Source organism: Lucilia sericata, unplaced genomic scaffold, assembly GCF_015586225.1.
Source record: "Lucilia sericata isolate MDLA Ls3-8-SP2 unplaced genomic scaffold, ASM1558622v1 Contig000268F_arrow, whole genome shotgun sequence".
NCBI lineage: Eukaryota > Metazoa > Arthropoda > Insecta > Diptera > Calliphoridae > Lucilia > Lucilia sericata.
In genome coordinates, this window is record NW_023994293.1 from 133,682 (window position 1) to 155,539 (window position 21,858).

The 21,858-nt window shown below is 30.9% G+C and overlaps 1 protein-coding gene across 4 annotated transcripts in view; it reads left to right on the top strand.

Annotated features, from left to right (window-relative positions):
* LOC119602999 (semaphorin-1A) overlaps positions 1–21,858 on the top strand; it is a 39,321-nt gene that overhangs the window by 15,556 nt on the left and 1,907 nt on the right. For 3 of the 4 annotated variants that reach the window (XM_037954847.1, XM_037954848.1, XM_037954849.1), the window contains exons 2-7: positions 15,984–16,866; positions 18,802–18,895; positions 19,487–20,012; positions 20,086–20,227; positions 20,376–21,488; positions 21,563–21,758. In XM_037954847.1, coding sequence (XP_037810775.1) covers positions 16,620–16,866; positions 18,802–18,895; positions 19,487–20,012; positions 20,086–20,227; positions 20,376–21,488; positions 21,563–21,758 — 2,318 coding nt within the window. In that variant the 5' untranslated portion in view covers positions 15,984–16,619. Of the gene's footprint in view, positions 1–10,496; positions 10,742–15,983; positions 16,867–18,801; positions 18,896–19,486; positions 20,013–20,085; positions 20,228–20,375; positions 21,489–21,562; positions 21,759–21,858 lie in introns of those variants that run through there. The other variant, XM_037954851.1, reaches the window with a different exon arrangement.

Here is a 21,858-nt window from a genome sequence, read left to right on the forward strand (position 1 = left end):
GATACATTTATTTAAAAAAAATCCTATAAAAATTAAAACGTCATTTGAGATTTTTACTATAAAAATTTACGTTTTAGATAAATTCCTTAACAAAATATTTACAAAACTGGTTTGAGGTTTTTGTAATATAATTCATACTCCGTAATAAATTGAAACCTTTTTTTAAAAACTCAACTACGTTTTGTATAATTACAATTAATTTTCACTTTAATTTTATATTTGAACGTATGTGTGTACTTGACAATAGCTTTTTGTTATACAAATTTTTGTCGTTATTGTTGTTGTTAACAACCCCATGAAATGTAAAATAACTGTTGGTTATTTATTTACTAAATGTACTTTTGTTAAAAGGTTTATTTATGATATATTTTTTTCTTATTTTCATCAAATTTAAATTTTTATTCCTGTTAAAATGTTTAACCATTATGTCGAGACAATTATCCTAAAATGCCATAACTTTCTATTTTCAAAAAATACATTTTGCAAAGTTAAGGGCAACTTTTTCGATACATATTAGCAACATTAACATAACATTAAATACATGGTCATCGACAATTCTTAGAAACTGTAGTGATTCATTCTTATCGATTTCTAAACTTATTGTTATCAATTAGAAAGAGGAAACTACTTTTTAGTCATGCAATAATTACCATTGAAATAAAATTGAGAACTAAGTAAACACTTCCTAAATCAGGCATAAAAGGGTATATTCTATAGACCAAACTTTGCTCTATTCCATAGACCAAACTTTGCTCTATTCCATAGACCAAACTTTGCTCTATTCCATAGACCAAACTTTGCTCTATTCCATAGACCAAACTTTGCTCTATTCCATAGACCAAACTTTGCTCTATTCTATAGACCAAACTTTGCTCTATTCTATAGACCAAACTTTGCTCTATTCTATAGACCAAACTTTGCTCTATTCTATAGACCAAACTTTGCTCTATTCTATAGACCAAACTTTGCTCTATTCTATAGACCAAACTTTGCTCTATTCTATAGACCAAACTTTGCTCTATTCTATAGACCAAACTTTGCTCTATTCTATAGACCAAGCTTTGCTCTATTCTATAGACCAAACTTTGCTCTATTCTATAGACCAAACTTTGCTCTATTCTATAGACCAAACTTTGCTCTATTCTATAGACCAAACTTTGCTCTATTCTATAGACCAAACTTTGCTCTATTCTATAGACCAAACTTTGCTCTATTCTATAGACCAAACTTTGCTCTATTCTATAGACCAAACTTTGCTCTATTCTATAGACCAAACTTTGCTCTATTCTATAGACCAAACTTTGCTCTATTCTATAGACCAAACTTTGCTCTATTCTATAGACCAAACTTTGCTCTATTCTATAGACCAAACTTTGCTCTATTCTATAGACCAAACTTTGCTCTATTCTATAGACCAAGCTTTGCTCTATTCTATAGACCAAACTTTGCTCTATTCTATAGACCAAACTTTGCTCTATTCTATAGACCAAACTTTGCTCTATTCTATAGACCAAACTTTGCTCTATTCTATAGACCAAACTTTGCTCTATTCTATAGACCAAACTTTGCTCTATTCTATAGACCAAACTTTGCTCTATTCTATAGACCAAACTTTGCTCTATTCTATAGACCAAACTTTGCTCTATTCTATAGACCAAACTTTGCTCTATTCTATAGACCAAACTTTGCTCTATTCTATAGACCAAACTTTGCTCTATTCTATAGACCAAACTTTGCTCTATTCTATAGACCAAACTTTGCTCTATTCTATAGACCAAACTTTGCTCTATTCTATAGACCAAACTTTGCTCTATTCTATAGACCAAACTTTGCTCTATTCTATAGACCAAACTTTGCTCTATTCTATAGACCAAACTTTACTCTATTCTATAGACCATACTTTACTCTATTCTATAGACCAAACTTTCTCTATTCTATAGACCAAACTTTGCTCTATTCTATAGACCAAACTTTGCTCTATTCTATAGACCAAACTTTGCTCTATTCTATAGACCTAACTTTGCTCTATTCTATAGACCAAACTTTGCTCTATTCTATAGACCAAACTTTGCTCTATTCTATAGACCAAACTTTGCTCTATTCTATAGACCAAACTTTGCTCTATTCTATAGACCAAACTTTGCTCTATTCTATAGACCAAACTTTGCTCTATTCTATAGACCAAACTTTGCTCTATTCTATAGACCAAACTTTGCTCTATTCTATAGACCAAACTTTGCTCTATTCTATAGACCAAACTTTGCTCTATTCTATAGACCAAACTTTGCTCTATTCTATAGACCAAACTTTGCTCTATTCTATAGACCAAACTTTGCTCTATTCTATAGACCAAACTTTGCTCTATTCTATAGACCAAATTTTGCTCTATTCTATAGACCAAACTTTGCTCTATTCTATAGACCAAACTTTGCTCTATTCTATAGACCAAACTTTGCTCTATTCTATAGACCAAATTTTGCTCTATTCTATAGACCAAACTTTGCTCTATTCTATAGACCAAACTTTGCTCTATTCTATAGACCAAACTTTGCTCTATTCTATAGACCAAACTTTGCTCTATTCTATAGACCAAACTTTGCTCTATTCTATAGACCAAACTTTGCTCTGTGGTCTCTATTCCAGACTAAAGTTTATAATATAGTTCAGACTTATTTATAGACCCTAGTTCGTACGGTTTATATACTCTCTATAGATCTATAGTTTGATCTAATTTAAATATACTTTATTTTTGATTTATACTAAATAAGCGGATTAATATGAGAAGTTTATGGGAATTAAATTAAGTCCAAATTTTTATTTAAAAATTATCTTTAAACTCTCAACTTTAAGCTTTAAATCTTATAAGAACCTGACCTATTATTATTATGACCTATTTTTCTTTTTTTTTTATTTAAATGGCTTTAAATATAATCTATTACAAATCCATGAATTATTGTTAACAGGTTAATACCTCAAGGTGTTTTATAACAAACAATAGGCTAATTTAGGGCTCAAAACTAAAAGCTATTGTTTAAAGAAATAAAATTTTTACAAAAAAACTAAGATTTTCTTTAAATTTATTAGGCATTTATAATTTAAAACATTTATCATAAAAATAAAAGCATTTTAAAAACAAACATTAATATTTTGTTTAATTAGTTAGTATTTATGAAACTATAAAATAAAAAAAAAAAACATAAAAATGTTATGACAAGCTTGAAAATAAACCTTGTAATGAAAACTTTACTGTTTACTATATGCATTACTATGACCTAGTTAAGGGAATGCAAAGCTAATTTTAATATTTATAAAGAAAATTGTTTTCAAAATTATTTATTCTAAACAGCTATTGAGCTTAAATAAATTTTGTTTATAACTATTGAGTTACTAACATACTTTTGACCCCTAGTGTCTTTGGAAAAATATTATTAAAAATAAAGGTTCAGCTGTGAAACTGTTTAAAACACTAAACAATTTTGATTTAAAACCCGAAATAAACCTTACATTAGATTGACAAGCCATTAATATAATGTGTGGTTAAAAATAAGTTTCTTTTGTGGAGATTTTTTTTTTTATTTTATATTTTATTGTCTATTTTTTTTTGTTATACGTTTTTTTATAACTTTTTGTTTCCATTTAATAGTAGCAGATAGATATTGTTATAACTAACTATTAAACTTAACTATGAGTCAAGCTTTTTTTTTACATTTTGTTAGGTTTGTAAAATTTAAAACAAAAAAATTTAATAAAACAAAACATGTTTTTTTAACAAAAAAAAAAAAACTCACATACTCACAAGTCTTTGTTTATAATAGATAATATAATATAAAAATGTATCTAGATACATACATATGTATCTACATATGTGTTTGTATAATATAAATAAATAATGAATTAACCAGAAAAAAAAAAAACAAATCATTTTTGTTTTAAACAATACTACACAATCAATATTATAATGTTTAATTTTCTGCTGTCCTATATAACCCAACAAGCAATCAGTTTTTTTCTTTTAATTGATTTGTTTACTGCAAAAGAAACTTTTTGCTCTTCTGGGAATTTGTATTAGAACTAGTTAATTTGTATCTGCTAGATTTTGCCAAGAAATTCCTTAACATATACATATTTAGAAATTGCACCTGTTTTTAGTTGGATTTCTGAGAAAGTTTAAGCAGAGGAAGAAAATATTTATTAAGTTGTGCAGAACTATTTTAATTGGATCATTTTAACTTGAGTATTTAGTTGTTAAAAAAAAATTGCAATTGTTTGGAATTTGGAAATTTTTAAGACTTTTAGGCTATAGTTTAGATAATAGAGCAGGTTATGTTCTAAAATATAGACCAGACTATAGTTCAGACTAGAGTTGATATTTTAGTGCAGACTATAATACAGGCTATAGTCCAGACTATAGACGAGATTAAAGACAACACTATAGTTCAGAAAATAGAGCAAAAACTAGACTATAAAATAAAGGACCAGACTATATTTCAAACTTTAGATCAGACTATAGCCCACAGCATATACCAGACTATTGAGCAAAACTATAGACCAGACTATAGTCCAGACTATAATTCCGACTACGGACCAGACTATAAAGACAGATCAGACTATAATCCAGAATAACGACCAGGTTATAGTCAAGATTATAGTATATATTATGGATCTGACTACTATCCATGCTAAAGTCCATACTATTAACCAGACTATAGTCCAGAATTCGGACCAGACTATAGACTAGACAAAAGAACTCACAATACTCCTGGCTATATACCAGACGATAGATCAGATAATAGTCCAAACCATAGAACAGACTATAATCCAGACTATAGACCAGACAAAAGTCCAAACCATACCAAACTATAGTCCAGACTATAGATCAGACTACTATCCAGACTATAGATCAGACTATAGTCCAGACTATACATCAGACTATAGTCCAGACTATAGATCAGACTATTGTACAGACTATAGATCAGACTATAGTCTAAACTATAGATCAGACTATAGTCCAAACTATAGATCAGACTATAGTCCAGACTATAGATCAGACTATAGTCCAGACTATAGATCAGACTATAGTCCAGACTATAGATCAGACTATAGTCCAGACTATAGATCAGACTATAGTCCAGACTATAGATCAGACTATAGTCCAGACTATAGATCAGACTATAGTCCAGGCTATAGTCCAGACTATAGTCCAGGCTATAGTCCAGACTATAGTCCAGACTATAGTCCAGACTATAGATCAGACAATAGTCCAGACTATAGATCAGACTATAGTCCAGACTATAGATCAGACTATAATCCAGACTATAGATGAGACTATAGTCCAGACTATAGATCAGACTATAATCCAGACTATAGATCAGACTATAGTCCAGACTATAGATCAGACTATAGTCCAGACTATAGATCAGACTAAAGTCCAGACTATAGATCAGACCATAGTCCTGACTATATATCAGACTATAGTCCAGACTATAGATCACACTATAGTCCAGACTATAGATAGACTATAGTCCAGACCATAGTCCAGACTGTAGATCAGACTATAGTCCAGACTATAATCCAGTCTATAGATCAGGCTATAGTCCAGACTATAGACCAGACTATAGATCAGACTATAGTCCAGACTATAGACCAGATAATAATCCAAACCATAGAACAGACTATATAGACTATAGTCCAGACTATAGACAAGACTATACTTCAGACTATAATCCAGACCATAGCCAGATCATGGACCATAGTCCAGAACATGGACCATAGTCCAGTCTATAATCCAGACTATAGTGCAGACTATAGTCCAGATTATAGACCGGACTATAGACCAGTTTAAAGACCGCACTATAGTCCAAAGACTATAGAGCAAAGGCCAGACAAAAGAACACACTATAGTCCAGATTATAAATCAGACTATAGACCAAATTGAAATTTTCACTAAAAATTGCAATTTTCAGAAAAAACTTTTAATTTTCACTAAAACTTAAAATTTTGAAATTTTTCATCAAAAATTTTTAAATTTTTTCAAAATTTCTTTAAGTGTTTTATATCTAATTTCTTTACAACTGTTCACATCTACAAATTATCTACCACAAAACTTCTTAGTGTGTTTGCTTTTAACATTAGAATGCTTGATAGAAAGAGTTATAAAAAAGATTTAATGATCGTGCAATAAAAAATACAATAATTTTTTTTTTTTTTTCAATAATTTTATTACTTTTATGGTAAAGTTGTTGTAGGTTTTTTTTTATATAAACAATATATTGTTTGTGTTCTACCTGTTTATTGTTGATGTTGAAATTCAGCTTAAGATAGGGGTACAAATGTCTGGTAGTCGAAAAAAAAAAAGCTTTTGTGCTAAATATTACGTTTACCAAAAAGTTTTATATAATAAATATATTGTTGTTGGTGTTTTTTGGATACATGTTTCTTTTTTTAGAATTTTTTTATAAATTTATTATTCTTTTGTGCTATTTTTTTGATTGGCATAATGTCTATTTTCAACTTGTATAAAAAAGAAAAAAAAAAGAATTGTTTAACTACTACTTTTTTTGTTCTTTTTTTATTAAGTGTTGCCTTTTTATTAAAATTCTAGTAGTGTTATTGTTATTATTATTATTTTTAAACAATTACTTAAAGCACGCTTAAAAGGAATTAATTATTTTTTTTTTTAATAAAAATCATTTAAACTAATAGTCTTTGGTATGTAAATTTGCAAAAAAAAAAAATTATTTAAGCAAAATTTATTTAAATTATTATAAATACCACAAGATCTTCTTTAATAAAACATTTAATTAATTACCGCTACACCCCCATAAATAAAATCACAGCAAACACAGACACATAAAAATTGTTTAAGTTTAATTAAAATGAATAATAAAACTTGTACAAATAAGCTGATAATGTATGCTTAACTAAGCTCTAACCTTGTTTTAAATAGAAACTCAGAAATACGAGGGTTAACTGGAAAATATTTTCAAAATAACAGAATATAGATTCGACCACAGTGCAGAGTATATATAAGACTATAGTCCAGACGATAGACCAGACTATAGACTAAACTATAGTTTAGGCTATTGACTGAACTATAGTCCAGACTATAGACTAAACTATAGTCCAGACTATAGACTAAACTATAGTCCAGGCTATAGACTAAAGTCCAAACAATAGACTAAACTATAGTCCCGAGTATATACTAAACTATAGTCTACACAATAGACTAAACTAAAGTCCAGACTATAGACCAAACTATAGTCCAGACTATAGACCAAACTATAGTCCAGACTATAGACTAAACTATAGTCCAGACTATAGACTAAACTATAGTCCAAACTATAGTCCCGACTATAGACTAAACTATAGTCTAGATATAGATCGACAATTGCCCAAATATAGACTAAACTATAGTCTAGATATAGATCGACAATTGCCCAATTATAGACTAAACTATAGTCTAGACTATATACTAAACTATAGTCTAGACTATAGACTAAACTATAGTCCAGACCATAGACGAAACTATAGTCCAGATTATAGGCTAAGCTATAGTCCAGTTATAGACTAAACTATAGTCTAAACTATACTTCTGATTATAGACTAAACTATAGTCCAGACCATTAACTAACCTATAAACTATATTATTGTCCAAACTGTAGACTTAACAATAGTGTCTATAACCTGCACTATTGTTAGGTCTATACTAAACTATAGTCCAAACTAAAGACTAAACTATAGTCCAGAATAAAGACTAAAAAACTATAGTCCAAAAAATAAAATAGACTATAGTCATGCTATTAGGTCAACTTTGTTTTGCTTTATCTTGAAATGACTTGAAGTGACTTTTCATATAGCCCTCGTTAATACGAACATATTTACTATGTAATCTCTATGTATAATTAACCTTATAAAAATTTATGATTATTTTCTCTCTAAATTACTTATTAAGCTTGTATATATGAACTATTATAGCAGAACAGCAGAACATCACATAAATCCATCACATCATTATCACACACAACAAGCATAACGATCACTATAACACACACACACACTCACGCTCATTTTAAATGATCTACTCCATCCCAGATCATAAAGAAATCAAAGCATTTCATTCATTTAATTTCTTTTTCTTAATTCCAAAAATGAAATGCTATGTGCTATTTTTGTAAAAACTCACAATGGTCCAGCTGTTTTAAAAATAGGAAAACAAGTGGATTTTACGTGTTTTCAAACAATTATCGAAAAAAGTTGACACCACATAAATTTTGTCTAAATAAAATTCCCACACACTTAGCTATTTTTTAAAAAAAAAACTACTCACCTACTAACTTTAAAACACTAATTGTTAACAAAAATTCTTATGAAACATTTTAAATATGTTAAAAATTTTCAGCAAACAGCAGCCCTGAAAATGTCACGTATTTAAAATAGTTACTAATTTTTTCAACATATTTTCAATGCTTTAATGTTTTCCACTATCATTAACAAACGAGTGTTTTCAAAACAAAAAAGTAAATTTTCCTGCACGTGATTTCCCTACTATTTTTCATTGTGTTTTTCACATTTAGTCACTTTTTTTTTATTTGTTTTCCCAACTACTTGTACATGAGTATCATCTACTACACCTACTCTCTCTTACTCACCTATACTTTACATAGGTAAACTTTGTGAATAACACAACAGTGACAGTTCTTTGTGAAAAACATGTGTGACAGTTTGTTTTTCTATTTGGTTTGTGCTTCTTCTAGTTTATTTCACTTTTAATCTCATTCACCTTTGAAAAAAGTGTACATGTTAAAGACACATTTACATACATATTACATATACATACTTAATGAATACAAATAGTTGGAGAGTGATGAGAGATGCCCTTTTCTTATTTGCTGTCTCTATAAAATAACTAGATGATTTTGATCACTTACTCTATAATACTTTTTAAAGAAAAGATCAGCATTAAAAGCAGACTATAGACTAGAGTCTAATCCCGACTATAGACTAGACTCCAGTCCAGTCTATAGTCCAGACTATATACTAGACTGTAGTCCAGACTGTAGACTAGACTATAGTCCAGACTGTAGGCTAGACTAGACTATAGTCCAGACTATATACTAGACTATAGTCCAGACTGTAGACTAGACTATAGTTCAGACTATAGACTAGACTTTAGTTCAGGCTATAGACTAGACTACAGTTCAAACTGTATACTAGACTATATTCCAGACTATATACTAGACTGTAGTCCCGACTATAGACTAGACTATAGTCCAGACTATAGACTAAACTATAGTCCAGACTAGACTATAGTCCACACTGTAGGCTAGACTAGACTACAGTCCAGACTATAGACTAGACAATAGTCCAGACTATAGACTAGACGATAGTCCACACTATAGACTAGACTATAGTCCACACTATAGACTAGACGATAGTCCAGACTATAGACTAGACTATAGTCTACACTATAGATTACACTATAGTCCCCACTATAGACTAGACTATTGTCCAGACTATAGACAAGACAATATTTCAGACTATAGACTAGACTATAATCCAGACTATACACTAGACTATAGTCCAGACTATAGACTAGACTATTGTCCAGACTATAGACTAGACTATAGTCCAAACAATAGACTAGACTATAATCCAGATTATAGACTATACTATAATCCAGACTATAGTCCAGACTACAGACTAGACTATATTACAGATTAAATTATAATCCAGGCTATAGTCCAGACTATATAATAGATTAGATTGTGGTTAAGTTTCTATTGAAAATTTATCATATCTCTTTTCAAAATAAGATAAACTTTTATGTTATTTTTCTCAACATTAAAATACTTATCAATTCAAAATTATTTATAATTTCTGCGAATTTCACATTTAAGATAAAAATTTCAACAAAATTACCCACTTTTTTTTGGGAAATTTTAGTGATATTTCATTACACTAATAGGGGCATAATAACCTTTATTTGTTGGTATAATTATTATTACCAACATTACACTTACATTTTCAAAATTTACTCCCTCATTTGAGTTTTCCTCTCTCTCTTTTGTCTCTCTGTGTGACTTGCCACCAACACCCTATACTTTCTCTATTTTGGGTAATTTTTATGAATGACAATTATTGTTGGTGTAATTGCTAACATATGTATGAAAATGTTACCTGTATAGAGTACAACAACAAAAGCCACAAAAACTCTACTTGATGCTTTGCTTATTCATAGTTAATTTCTCCTAAAGAAAACAACAACACACGGTGAACTCTCGCTCGCTCTCCCTCTAAGTACGGTAACAAACTGTTGGTATTGTTTTTGTAAACTTACCACCAAAAAGGTAAAAAAACAACAACAACAATATAACACTAAATGGCAAAGTATTAACCGTACTAGTATTATTGTTATTTTGTGTGTGAATTGTTTTTTTTTGAAGAAATTCATGTAGAAGAAAATTATGATGAGTTGACAAAATGTAAACAACCTTAAAGTAGTTGTCAAAAGACATTGGTGCTATAAGGAAGTTGAATAAAAGTACTAGAAGAAAACGTAAAAAAACTAGAAAAATAATAAAAAAAGTTAACATTTATCTTACTTACCTTTTGGTTGCTTTAAAAAAGTGTTTTAAATAACAAGTGCCGCAGGCTTAAATTTTGACAAGATCTTGTTAAGAACTCTTCTAGGTTCTTATTCATATTGTAGAAAAGTGGAATATTACAAACAACAATAACAAAAGTATGTTAAAAGTTAAGATTTATGGTTTTAATTTGCAAAATGTTTAAAAACTGAAATTAAAAAATAAAAATAATAATCATTGCTGTTTGAAAAATAACAATTTACACTTCAGAAACATCTCAAATTATTCGATATATAATTATTTACAAATATCTGAAAAACATCCAAAACAAAAACAAGTTTTTATGTAAAAACTCCTAATAGTTTAAAATATCTTGTAAAAGCAACAAAACATTTAATTTATAATGTTTTATAATTGTTATAAATATAAAATTCTAAAAGTGTTTCAAAACAAGTGTTTGGTGTCAGTGTTGTTGTCAAACTTAACAACCAAACAAACTGCTGTCAGATTGACAAAAATATTATAAAATAAAAAGAACCGCGATCACTCTTTAATAGAAATGGATAAAAAACAAATAATTTAAACAAAAAAAAAAAATATAAATCTTGATTTGAATTTTTCGGTTTTAACAATTGCGTTGTAAAAATATTAAATTTTAAATAAAAAATAAACAAAATTCTTTAATTTTAATAAAAGTGTTTTAAGTAAAGTGGGAAAAAAGCCTAACTGTCATATAGTGGAATAATTATTAAACGATTTAATTGAAGGTATTAAAAGCAATTTAAAATCTACTATAATTTGAATAACTGTCAATAGTTTTAGACAGATTTCATAATTACTAAAACAAGTGTCAAATTGTTCTAGCTTTAATAAAGTGTTAAAATATTGAAATTATTTTCATATATTGGAACTTCTAGTTTAGTTCTAGTTCAAGTTCATTAATTTATTAAATTTTGAACCCCCCTCTAGTTGACATTGATTTAATAATAGTTAATATACAGTCGTCTTTAGGTGCAGCAGACACGCTATTTTTTTTTTTTATTTATTTTAACAAAAAATTTGTCACTCTATCACGAATATTATTTGTGAATTGTTGTCTATCTAAGCAAATACTTTTTTAGTGAATTACTTATTAAAGGTATTTATTATTATTGTTTTGATGAGGGCGTTGCTTTATTAAACAATTAACTAAAGAATTACATATTACACATCACCCTGAACTTGAGGATGGATTTCTTTAATGGTAACGAAAGGTTAAACATGTGATTAGAAAAATGTTATTGAACTTAAAAACAATGGTGGAGGGTTGTTTAATACCATTTTGTGTACTTTTGTTTATAAATTTTCTTTAACTTACTAGAACAGAACTAGAACAGAACTAGAACAGAACTAGAACAGAACTAGAACAGAACTAGAACAAAACTAGAACAAAACTAGAACAGAACTAGAACAAAACTAGAACAAAACTAGAACAGAACTAGAACAGAACTAGAACAGAACTAGAACAGAACTAGAACAGAACTAGAACAGAACTAGAACAGAACTAGAACAGAACAGAACAGAACAGAACTCGAACAGAACTCGAACAGAACTAGAACAGAACTAGAACAGAACTAGAACAGAACTAGAACAGAACTAGAACAGAACTAGAACAGAACTAGAACAGAACTAGAACAGAACTAGAACAGAACTAGAACAGAACTAGAACAGAACTAGAACAGAACTAGAACAGAACTAGAACAGAACTAGAACAGAACTAGAACAGAACTAGAACAGAACTAGAACAGAACTAGAACAGAACTAGAACAGAACTAGAACAGAACTAGAACAGAACTAGAACAGAACTAGAACAGAACTAGAACAGAACTAGAACTAGAACAGAACTAGAGCAGAACTAGAACAGAACTAGAACAGAACTAGAACAGAACTAGAACAGAACTAGAACAGAACTAGAACAGAACTAGAACAGAACTAGAACAGAACTAGAACAGAACTAGAACAGAACTAGAACAGAACTAGAACAGAACTAGAACAGAACTAGAACAGAACTAGAACAGAACTAGAACAGAACTAGAACAGAACTAGAACAGAACTAGAACAGAACTAGAACAGAACTAGAACAGAACTAGAACAGAACTAGAACAGAACTAGAACAGAACTAGAACAGAACTAGAACAGAACTAGAACAGAACTAGAACAGAACTAGAGCAGAACTAGAACAGAACTAGAACAGAACTAGAACAGAACTAGAACAGAACTAGAACAGAACTAGAACAGAACTAGAACAGAACTAGAACAGAACTAGAACAGAACTAGAATAGAACTAGAACAGAACTAGAACAGAACTAGAACAGAACTAGAACAGAACTAGAACAGAACTAAAACAGAACTAAAACAGAACTAAAACAGAACTAAAACAGAACTGAACTGAACTAGAACTGAACTAGAACAGAACTAGAACAGAACTAGAACAGAACTAGAACAGAACTAGAACAGAACTAGAACTAGAACAGAACTAGAACTAGAACAGAACTAGAACAGACTAGAACAGAACTAGAACAGAACTAGAACAGAACTAGAACAGAACTAGAACAGAACTAGAACAGACTAGAACAGAACTAGAACAGAACTAGAACAGAACTAGAACAGAACTAGAACAGAACTAGAACAGAACTAGAACAGAACTAGAACAGAACTAGAACAGAACTAGAACAGAACTAGAACAGAACTAGAACAGAACTAGAACAGAACTAGAACAGAACTAGAACAGAACTAGAACAGAACTAGAACAGAACTAGAACAGAACTAGAACAGAACTAGAACAGAACTAGAACAGAACTAGAACAGACCTAGACTAGAACTAGAACAGAACTAGAACAGAACTAGAACAGAACTAGAACAGAACTAGAACAGAACTAGAACAGAACTAGAACAGAACTAGAACAGAACTAGAACAGAACTAGAACAGAACTAGAACAGAACTAGAACAGAACTAGAACAGAACTAGAACAGAACTAGAACAGAACTAGAACAGAACTAGAACAGAACTAGAACAGAACTAGAACAGAACTAGAACAGAACTAGAACAGAACTAGAACAGAACTAGAACAGAACTAGAAACAGAACTAGAACAGAACTAGAACAGAACTAGAACAGAACTAGAACAGAACTAGAACAGAACTAAACAGAACTACAACAGAAGCTAGAACAGAACTAGAAAGAACTAGAAACAGAACTAGAACAGAACTAGAACAGAACTAGAACAGAACTAGAACAGAACTAGATCAGAACTAGAACAGAACTAGAACAGAACTAGAACAGAACTAGAACAGAACTAGAACAGAACTAGAACAGAACTAGAACTAGAACAGAACTAGAACAGAACTAGAACAGAACTAGAACAGAACTAGAACAGAACTAGAACAGAACTAGAACAGAACTAGAACAGAACTAGAACAGAACTAGAACAGAACTAGAACAGAACTAGAACAGAACTAGAACAGAACTAGAACAGAACTGGAACAGAACTAGAACAGAACTAGAACAGAACTAGAACAGAACTAGAACAGAACTAGAACAGAACTAGAACAGAACTAGAACAGAACTAGAACAGAACTAGAACAGAACTAGAACAGAACTAGACACACTAGAACACTAGAACAGAACTAGAACAGAACTTAACAGAACTAGAACAGAACTAGAACAGAACTAGAACAGAACTAGAACAGAACTAGAACAGAACTAGAACACGAACTAGAACAGAACTAGAACACAACTAGAACAGAACTAGAACAGAACTAGAACAGAACTAGAACAGAACTAGAACAGAACTAGAACAGAACTAAACACAACTAGAACACAACTGAACACAACTAGAACAGAACTGGAACAGAACTAGAACAGAACTAGAACAGAACTAGAACAGAACTAGAACAGAACTAGAACAGAACTAGAACAGAACTAGAACAGAACTAGAACAGACTAGAACAGAACTAGAGCAGAACTAGAACAGACTAGAACAGAACTAGAACAGAACTAGAACAGAACTAGAACAGAACTAGAACAGAACTAGAACAGAACTAGAACAGAACTAGAAACTAAAACTAGAAACAGAACTAGAACAGAACTAGAACAGAACTAGAACAGAACTAGAAACAGAACTAGAACAGAACTAGAACAGAACTAGAACAGAACTAGAACAGAACTAGAACAGAAACTAGAACAGAACTAGAACAGAACTAGAACAGAACTAGAACAGAACTAGAACAGAACTAGAACAGAACTAGAACAGAACTAGAACAGAACTAGAGCAGAACTAGAACACAACTAGAACAGAACTAGAACAGAACTAGAACAGAACTAGAACAGAACTAGAACAGAACTAGAACAGAACTAGAACAGAACTAGAACAGAACTAGAACAGAACTAGAACAGAACTAGAACAGAACTAGAACAGAACTAGAACAGAACTAGAACAGAAACTAGAACAGAACTAGAAACAGAACTAGAACAGAACTAGAACGGAACTAGAACAGAACTAGAACAGAAACTAGAACAGAACTAGAACAGAACTAGAACAGAAACTAGAACAGTACTAGAACAGTACTAGAACAGAACTAGAACAGAACTAGAACAGAACTAGAACAGAACTGGAACAGAACTAGAACAGAACTAGAATAGAACTAGAACAGAACTAGAACAGAACTAGAACAGAACTAGAACAGAACTAGAACAGAACTAGAACAGAACTAGAACAGAACTAGAACAGAACTAGAACAGAACTAGAACAGAACTAGAACAGAACTAGAACAGAACTAAACAGAACTAGAGCAGAACTAGAACAGAACTAGAACAGAACTAGAACAGAACTAGAACAGAACTAGAACAGAACTAGAACAGAACTAGAACAGAACTAGAACAGAACTAGAACAGAACTAGCACAAAACTAGAACTGAACTAGATTTTGTTTTTTCATTTTACATTTATTTTCTACCACATGGACTTAATAACTTTTAACCCTTATCTTTTCTTTTGAAAAAGTATCCTGTGCCTGGCACACGTTATAATTAATTTTCTGTTTCAAGTATTTTATTTTATTTTCTCTTTATTAAGTATTTCCTTTGTAAATTTGTATGCAAATTGAAAAAAAAAATAATGACTCAATTTCTTTTTCATACCATATGCCAATTTATTGCAATTTCGAAATTTTACACTATAATTAAAACAAAACGTAAAACAATTACAAACATATTGTAAAAATTGTAATTGATATTATAAAACCTCTATAAAGGTTTTATTAAAGAAAAAAAAAAAACAATTTAAAACTATAATGTATGTCAATGTAAAGTTTAAAACAAAAAAAATTAAATTTTTATTTCAATTTTTTTTCTCTCATTACAGACCAAACAACGCGCAGATCTTTGCCAACATTTGAACAACTATAATTTTGAGTTGAAAACCTAATTGTGGTTGTGTTTTGAAATCTATTTAAAGTATTATGATAAATGTTTGGTTTTCAAAGTAATTGAAACCCCCATTTTTACACGACATTGACTTCAATTTGTTTAACAAAGTAAGGAAAAGAAAAAACAATATTGAGCAAATAAATAAACATCCATAAGGAATATTAAACCATTTAACCAGCAGCTTAAGAAAGTTGGCTGAAAAGCGAAAAAAATTTAGCTTAACAATGGAGTTAATAAACTAAAAAACACCCCTTTGCTTTACAAAAACAAAGGGGGGTTTGTTTCTACAACCCACAACAACAAATAAAAGTGAATCATCCTCCTCAACACCCCAATTAAACAAAAATTTGAAATTCCAAGTAAAAAAACCAAAAAAACCACCACCAGTTAACCCATACTTTTTCACCTTCAGGGTTTATGGTTTATTAACACCACAAAATTACAACAGCAATAGTAGCTGGAAAATAAACAACAAAAGAAAAAAAATTGTTGTTAATTTTTGAAATTAAAATAATTACGGGAAATTTTTATGAAACACTTTTAATAACAACAACACCCAACAACAATAAAAATGTTTAAATTACAAGCTCTATTTAGTTTAAATAAAATCACAAGCAAACGTGGTAAACAACATAGAAGAAACAGCAACATCATGCCAACCACAAAAACAACAACAACAACATCACCAACCACAGTAGCAGCATCAACAGCAGCCACCAAAGTCTGCAATGTATCATTATTGTTGCTAATTTCTATGGCTTATTTAATATGCCCCATCATAGCATGGATGCCTGATGTTAGACCAGATTTACAATCTAGTAAGTATATGTTACGTTTGCTAGACTACTGCTTCTACATCTGTTTGAAATCTTTATTTTCTAATTTCTATCACTTTTTTTCTAGTATTTTTTGTATATATTTCTAATTTAATTATAACTTGCTAGAAAACATAACGTGACCAATTATATTGTTTTTTTTTTCTAAGTTTATCAGCACGAGTATTTGTCAAAAAGTGGTTGTTCGCCAAATACTTATAAAGTTTATTGTAATTTTATGAATTTCACATAAGCAAATTTTACAACAAAAGAAGAAAGCTGGGAAGTAAGAGAAAATTAGAGCAATGATCTATTTTAATTAAATTTTCAAAAATAATTTATAGTTTGTATGATTTTTTGTAAGTAACTGTTATTTAAACATTAGGGAGGAGATTTTGTATATTAGAGTCTAGACTGTAGACTAGACTAGAATGTAGACTAAAATATAGTCAAGACTATAGCCAAGTTCAGTTCTAGTTTAGTTCTAGTTCAGTTCTAGTTCAGTTCTAGTTCTAGTTCAGTTTATTCAGTCTAGTTCAGTTCTAGTTCAGTTCTAGTTCAGTTCTAGTTCAGTTCTAGTTCAGTTCTAGTTCAGTTCTAGTTCAGTTCTAGTTCAGTTCTAGTCAGTTCTAGTTCAGTTCTAGTTCAGTTTAGTTCAGTTCTAGTTCAGTTCTAGTTCAGTTCTAGTTCAGTTCTAGTTCAGTTCTAGTTTCAGTTCTAGTTCAGTTCTAGTCAGTTCTAGTTCAGTTCTAGTTCAGTTCTAGTTCTAGTTCAGTTCTAGTTCAGTTCTAGTTCAGTTCTAGTTCAGTTCTAGTTCAGTTCTAGTTCATAGTTCAGTTCTAGTTCAGTTCTAGTTCAGTTCTAGTTCAGTTCTAGTTCAGTTCTAGTTCAGTTCTAGTTCAGTTCTAGTTCAGTTCTAGTTCAGTTCTAGTTCAGTTCTAGTTCAGTTCTAGTTCAGTTCTAGTTCAGTTCTAGTTCAGTTCTAGTTCAGTTCTAGTTCAGTTCTAGTTCAGTTCTAGTTCAGTTCTAGTTCAGTTCTAGTTCAGTTCTAGTTCAGTTCTAGTTCAGTTCTAGTTCAGTTCTAGTTCAGTTCTAAGTTCAGTTCTAGTTCAGTTCTAGTTCAGTTCTAGTTCAGTTTAGTTCAGTTCTAATTCAGTTCTAGTTCAGTTCTAGTTCAGTTCTAGTTCAGTTCTAGTTCAGTTCTAGTTCAGTTCTAGTTCAGTTCTAGTTCAGTTCTAGTTCAGTTCTAGTTCAGTTCTAGTTCAGTTCTAGTTCAGTTCTAGTTCAGTTCTTAGTTCAGTTCTAGTTCAGTTCTAGTTCTAGTTCGTTCTAGTTCAGTCTAGTTCAGTTCTAGTTCAGTTCTAGTTCAGTTCTAGTTCAGTTCTAGTTCAGTTCTAGTTCAGTTCTAGTTCAGTTCTAGTTCAGTTCTAGTTCAGTTCTAGTTCAGTTCTAGTTCTAGTTCAGTTCTAGTTTAGATCTAGTTCAGTTCTAGTTCAGTTCTAGTTCAGTTCTAGTTCAGTTCTAGTTCAGTTCTAGTTCAGTTCTAGTTCAGTTCTAGTTCAGTTCTAGTTCAGTTCTAGTTCAGTTCTAGTTCAGTTCTAGTTCAGTTTTACTTCAATTTTACTTCAGTTCTAGTTCAGTTCTAGTTTAGTTCTAGTTCAGTTCTACTTTTGTTCTATTCTGTTCTAGTTCAGTTCTGTTCTAGACAGATTCTTTATGTATAGAGATTAATCCATTGCCTTGAAAAGAGTTTATTTCGCTGCGATTGTAACGTCCTACCATTTTGTCTAATCGGTCACATTATGTTTATTTAGCAAAATTTTCTATAGACAATAAAACAAAACACTTCCTAGTTTTTTTTGATTTATTTTACTATTTCTTGTTAACATATAGTTTAAACATTTTATTTATTTAATTTTCATTTATTTTCATTTACAGAACAAGATAAAATTTTAGCCAAATTCTTTGGCAATACCACAGACTATTTCAAAGTATTGGATCATGATGATACAACGATTTTAGTTGGCGCTAGGTAAGTGTGTTTTATCTATATTTTATTTTAAACAAACATTTGTTTAAATTTTTATTACTTTTATAAGAAATTTAAGTAATTTGTTATTAAATTACATAATATTTGATTATTTTTTTTTTACTATAATGTCATTTAAGTTCGAATTTTCATATAATTTTGAATAATTCTTAGAAGCTCAAGTTTCGTGAAGTTAGACTGTGTTAAATTTTAATAAGAAATTTGTCTATATTTTTGCTGGCAATAGCATATTGGTTTAGATTATTATTAAAAACTTATGCAAGCACTTTTTTGTTGTATTAAATACAACAAATTGTAGAACAGTTTGAAATTTCTTAATCAAAATCTAAATTAAAAAAACCCACCTAATTTCTGGGTTTACATAAGAAATTTATCATTATTTTATTTATCTTGAAAGTATTTGACTTAGTACTTCCATAAAGATCTTTATAAATTTACCTTAAACTTAAATTACAACACTTTAAACATATTTACATTTACCCAAATCTTTAAAAACTTATCTTTAACTGTTATTTATTTAATCTTACTCATTTCCTCTTTACCCATTACCCATTATCATTTTATCTCTTACAGAAATGTTATCTATAATATAAGTTTAAATGGTTTACGTGAAAATAGTCGCATTGAATGGTACTCTTCAGATGCTGATCGTGAATTGTGTGCCCTAAAGGGTAAACGTGAATCAGATTGTCATAATTATATCAGAGTATTTGCACGTCTTAAAGAGGGACAAATACTGTTGTGTGGCACTAATTCATATAAACCTCGTTGTCGTCATTATGCTCCGATTTTTGATGAAAATCAAACTAGTACCTCCCCACCCACTTATGAAATTGTACGTGATGTTGAGGCCCAGGGTTTGTGTCCCTATAGTCCCATGCATAATAGTACCTATGCCTATGCTGATGATCAATTATATAGTGCTACTGTGGCAGACTTTTCCGGTGGTGATCCTTTGATTTATAGAGAAAATCTACGTACCGAACAGTATGATTTGAAACAATTGAATCAGCCTGATTTTGTGGGTGCTATAGAACGTAATGGTTTTGTTATGTTCTTTTTCCGTGAAATAGCTATGGAATTTATGAATTTGGGAAAGGTTTGTAATCAGAATACTTAATGGTAATTTATTTATTTATAATTAACTTTATATGTTTGTATATTGTTTATAGACTGTTTATTCACGTGTGGGCAGAGTTTGCAAAAATGATAGAGGTGGTCCTTATACCTTAAGCAAAAGTTGGACTTCATTTTTAAAGGCCAGACTAAATTGTTCGGTGCCCGGAGAATATCCATTTTATTTTAATGAAATACGTAAGTTGGCTTGTTTGGAAATTGACCTCTAACTGAACTAGAACAGAAATGGAACAAAACTAGAACTGAACTGAGACTGTTTTTGTAAATTAATCATTATAATACTCCATTCTTATAAAAATTGCATATCCTTTTCTCTTTCCCACAGAGGCCATTTCACCCGTTATAGAAAGTGGCTCCAATCCTTTAGTTTATGCCGTCTTTACCACTTCCGTCAATGCTATACCTGGATCAGCAGTCTGTGCTTTCAACATCGACGATATTATGGAAGCCTTCCAGGGACGTTTTAAATCCCAAAAGGACAGTCAATCTCAGTGGTTACCCATACAAGAAGAACAAATTCCTGAACCCAGACCAGGACAATGTGTTGAAGATTCTCGTACCCTTTCCTCGATAGCAGTAAACTTTGTTAAAAATCATCCACTCATGGAAATGGCAGTGCCGGCTGTGTACTCACGACCTCTCTTAACCAAAGTCAATTTACATCATCGTCTCACCACCATAGCTATAGATCCTCAGGTGCACGCTTTAAATGGTGACTATCATGATGTCATTTATACCGGCACAGATGATGGCAAAGTTACCAAATTCATTAATATACCCACCGCCTCGAATGGCGGCACTTCAGCCAGTATTGATAATTTAAAAACTGTATTAATCTCAGAACTACAAGTATTACCGGTGGGTACACCAGTACGTGAATTAGTTGTTTCCTCCAGCACTAACACTTTATTGGTGGTAAGTGATGGCAGTTTGGTTACGGTACCTCTACATCATTGTGCTCACGTTGTTGATTGTGCCAGTTGTTTGGGTCTACAAGATCCCAACTGTGCTTGGGATCAACAGACCCATGAATGTAAAAGTCTTTCCATATCGAATCATAAATTTGGTACAAAAACATTCCTACAATCCCTTAATACCACCAAAAAAGTAGCCAAGAATTTGTGCCCTAAATCCTCAACACGTGGAACAGTTATAGCTGAAGGACCTGTGATCAATTTAGGTGCTGTTACCGATAACAATTTAGACTCACAAGTCAATACTCAAGTTCATATTGAAGAAGATTTGACGAAAAAACATGTGTATAACAACATGGGTTCTATTGGTGGCATTTCAAATCCTATTGTTCCCGATATTAGTGCCCCCGAATTGGATATGCCTACAGCAATGGGTGGAGATTTTCTTTCGAATTCATTTAATGATGAAAATAAGATTACTTTACATTCTGTAGATCCTTATGATTTAATGAATTCTGTTAATGGTGGGTTTCTTTATTTCGGTAAAGCGACTATAGAATGGATATTATTTTTTCTATATTTTTATTTCATTTTTTAGGTCCTTTACAGGCTACCGCTGCTGGCGATGAACAAAAGTTACAATTAGCGGGCAAAAGTTTTTACTGGGGTTTTGGTGTTTTAGCTTTGGCCTTAGTGTTCATTATTGGCGTCGGAGTGGGTCATCATTATTCGAAACGTAATTGCAAGACTCCCTCCATACATAGTCCACATCGTAATCAGTTTAATCAAAATCCGTAAGTATTTTAAACTGATATTTATTCAACACGGTTAAAAATTGTTGTTTGTCAAGAAAAGAACTAGAACAGAACTAGAGCAGAACTAGAGCAGAACTAG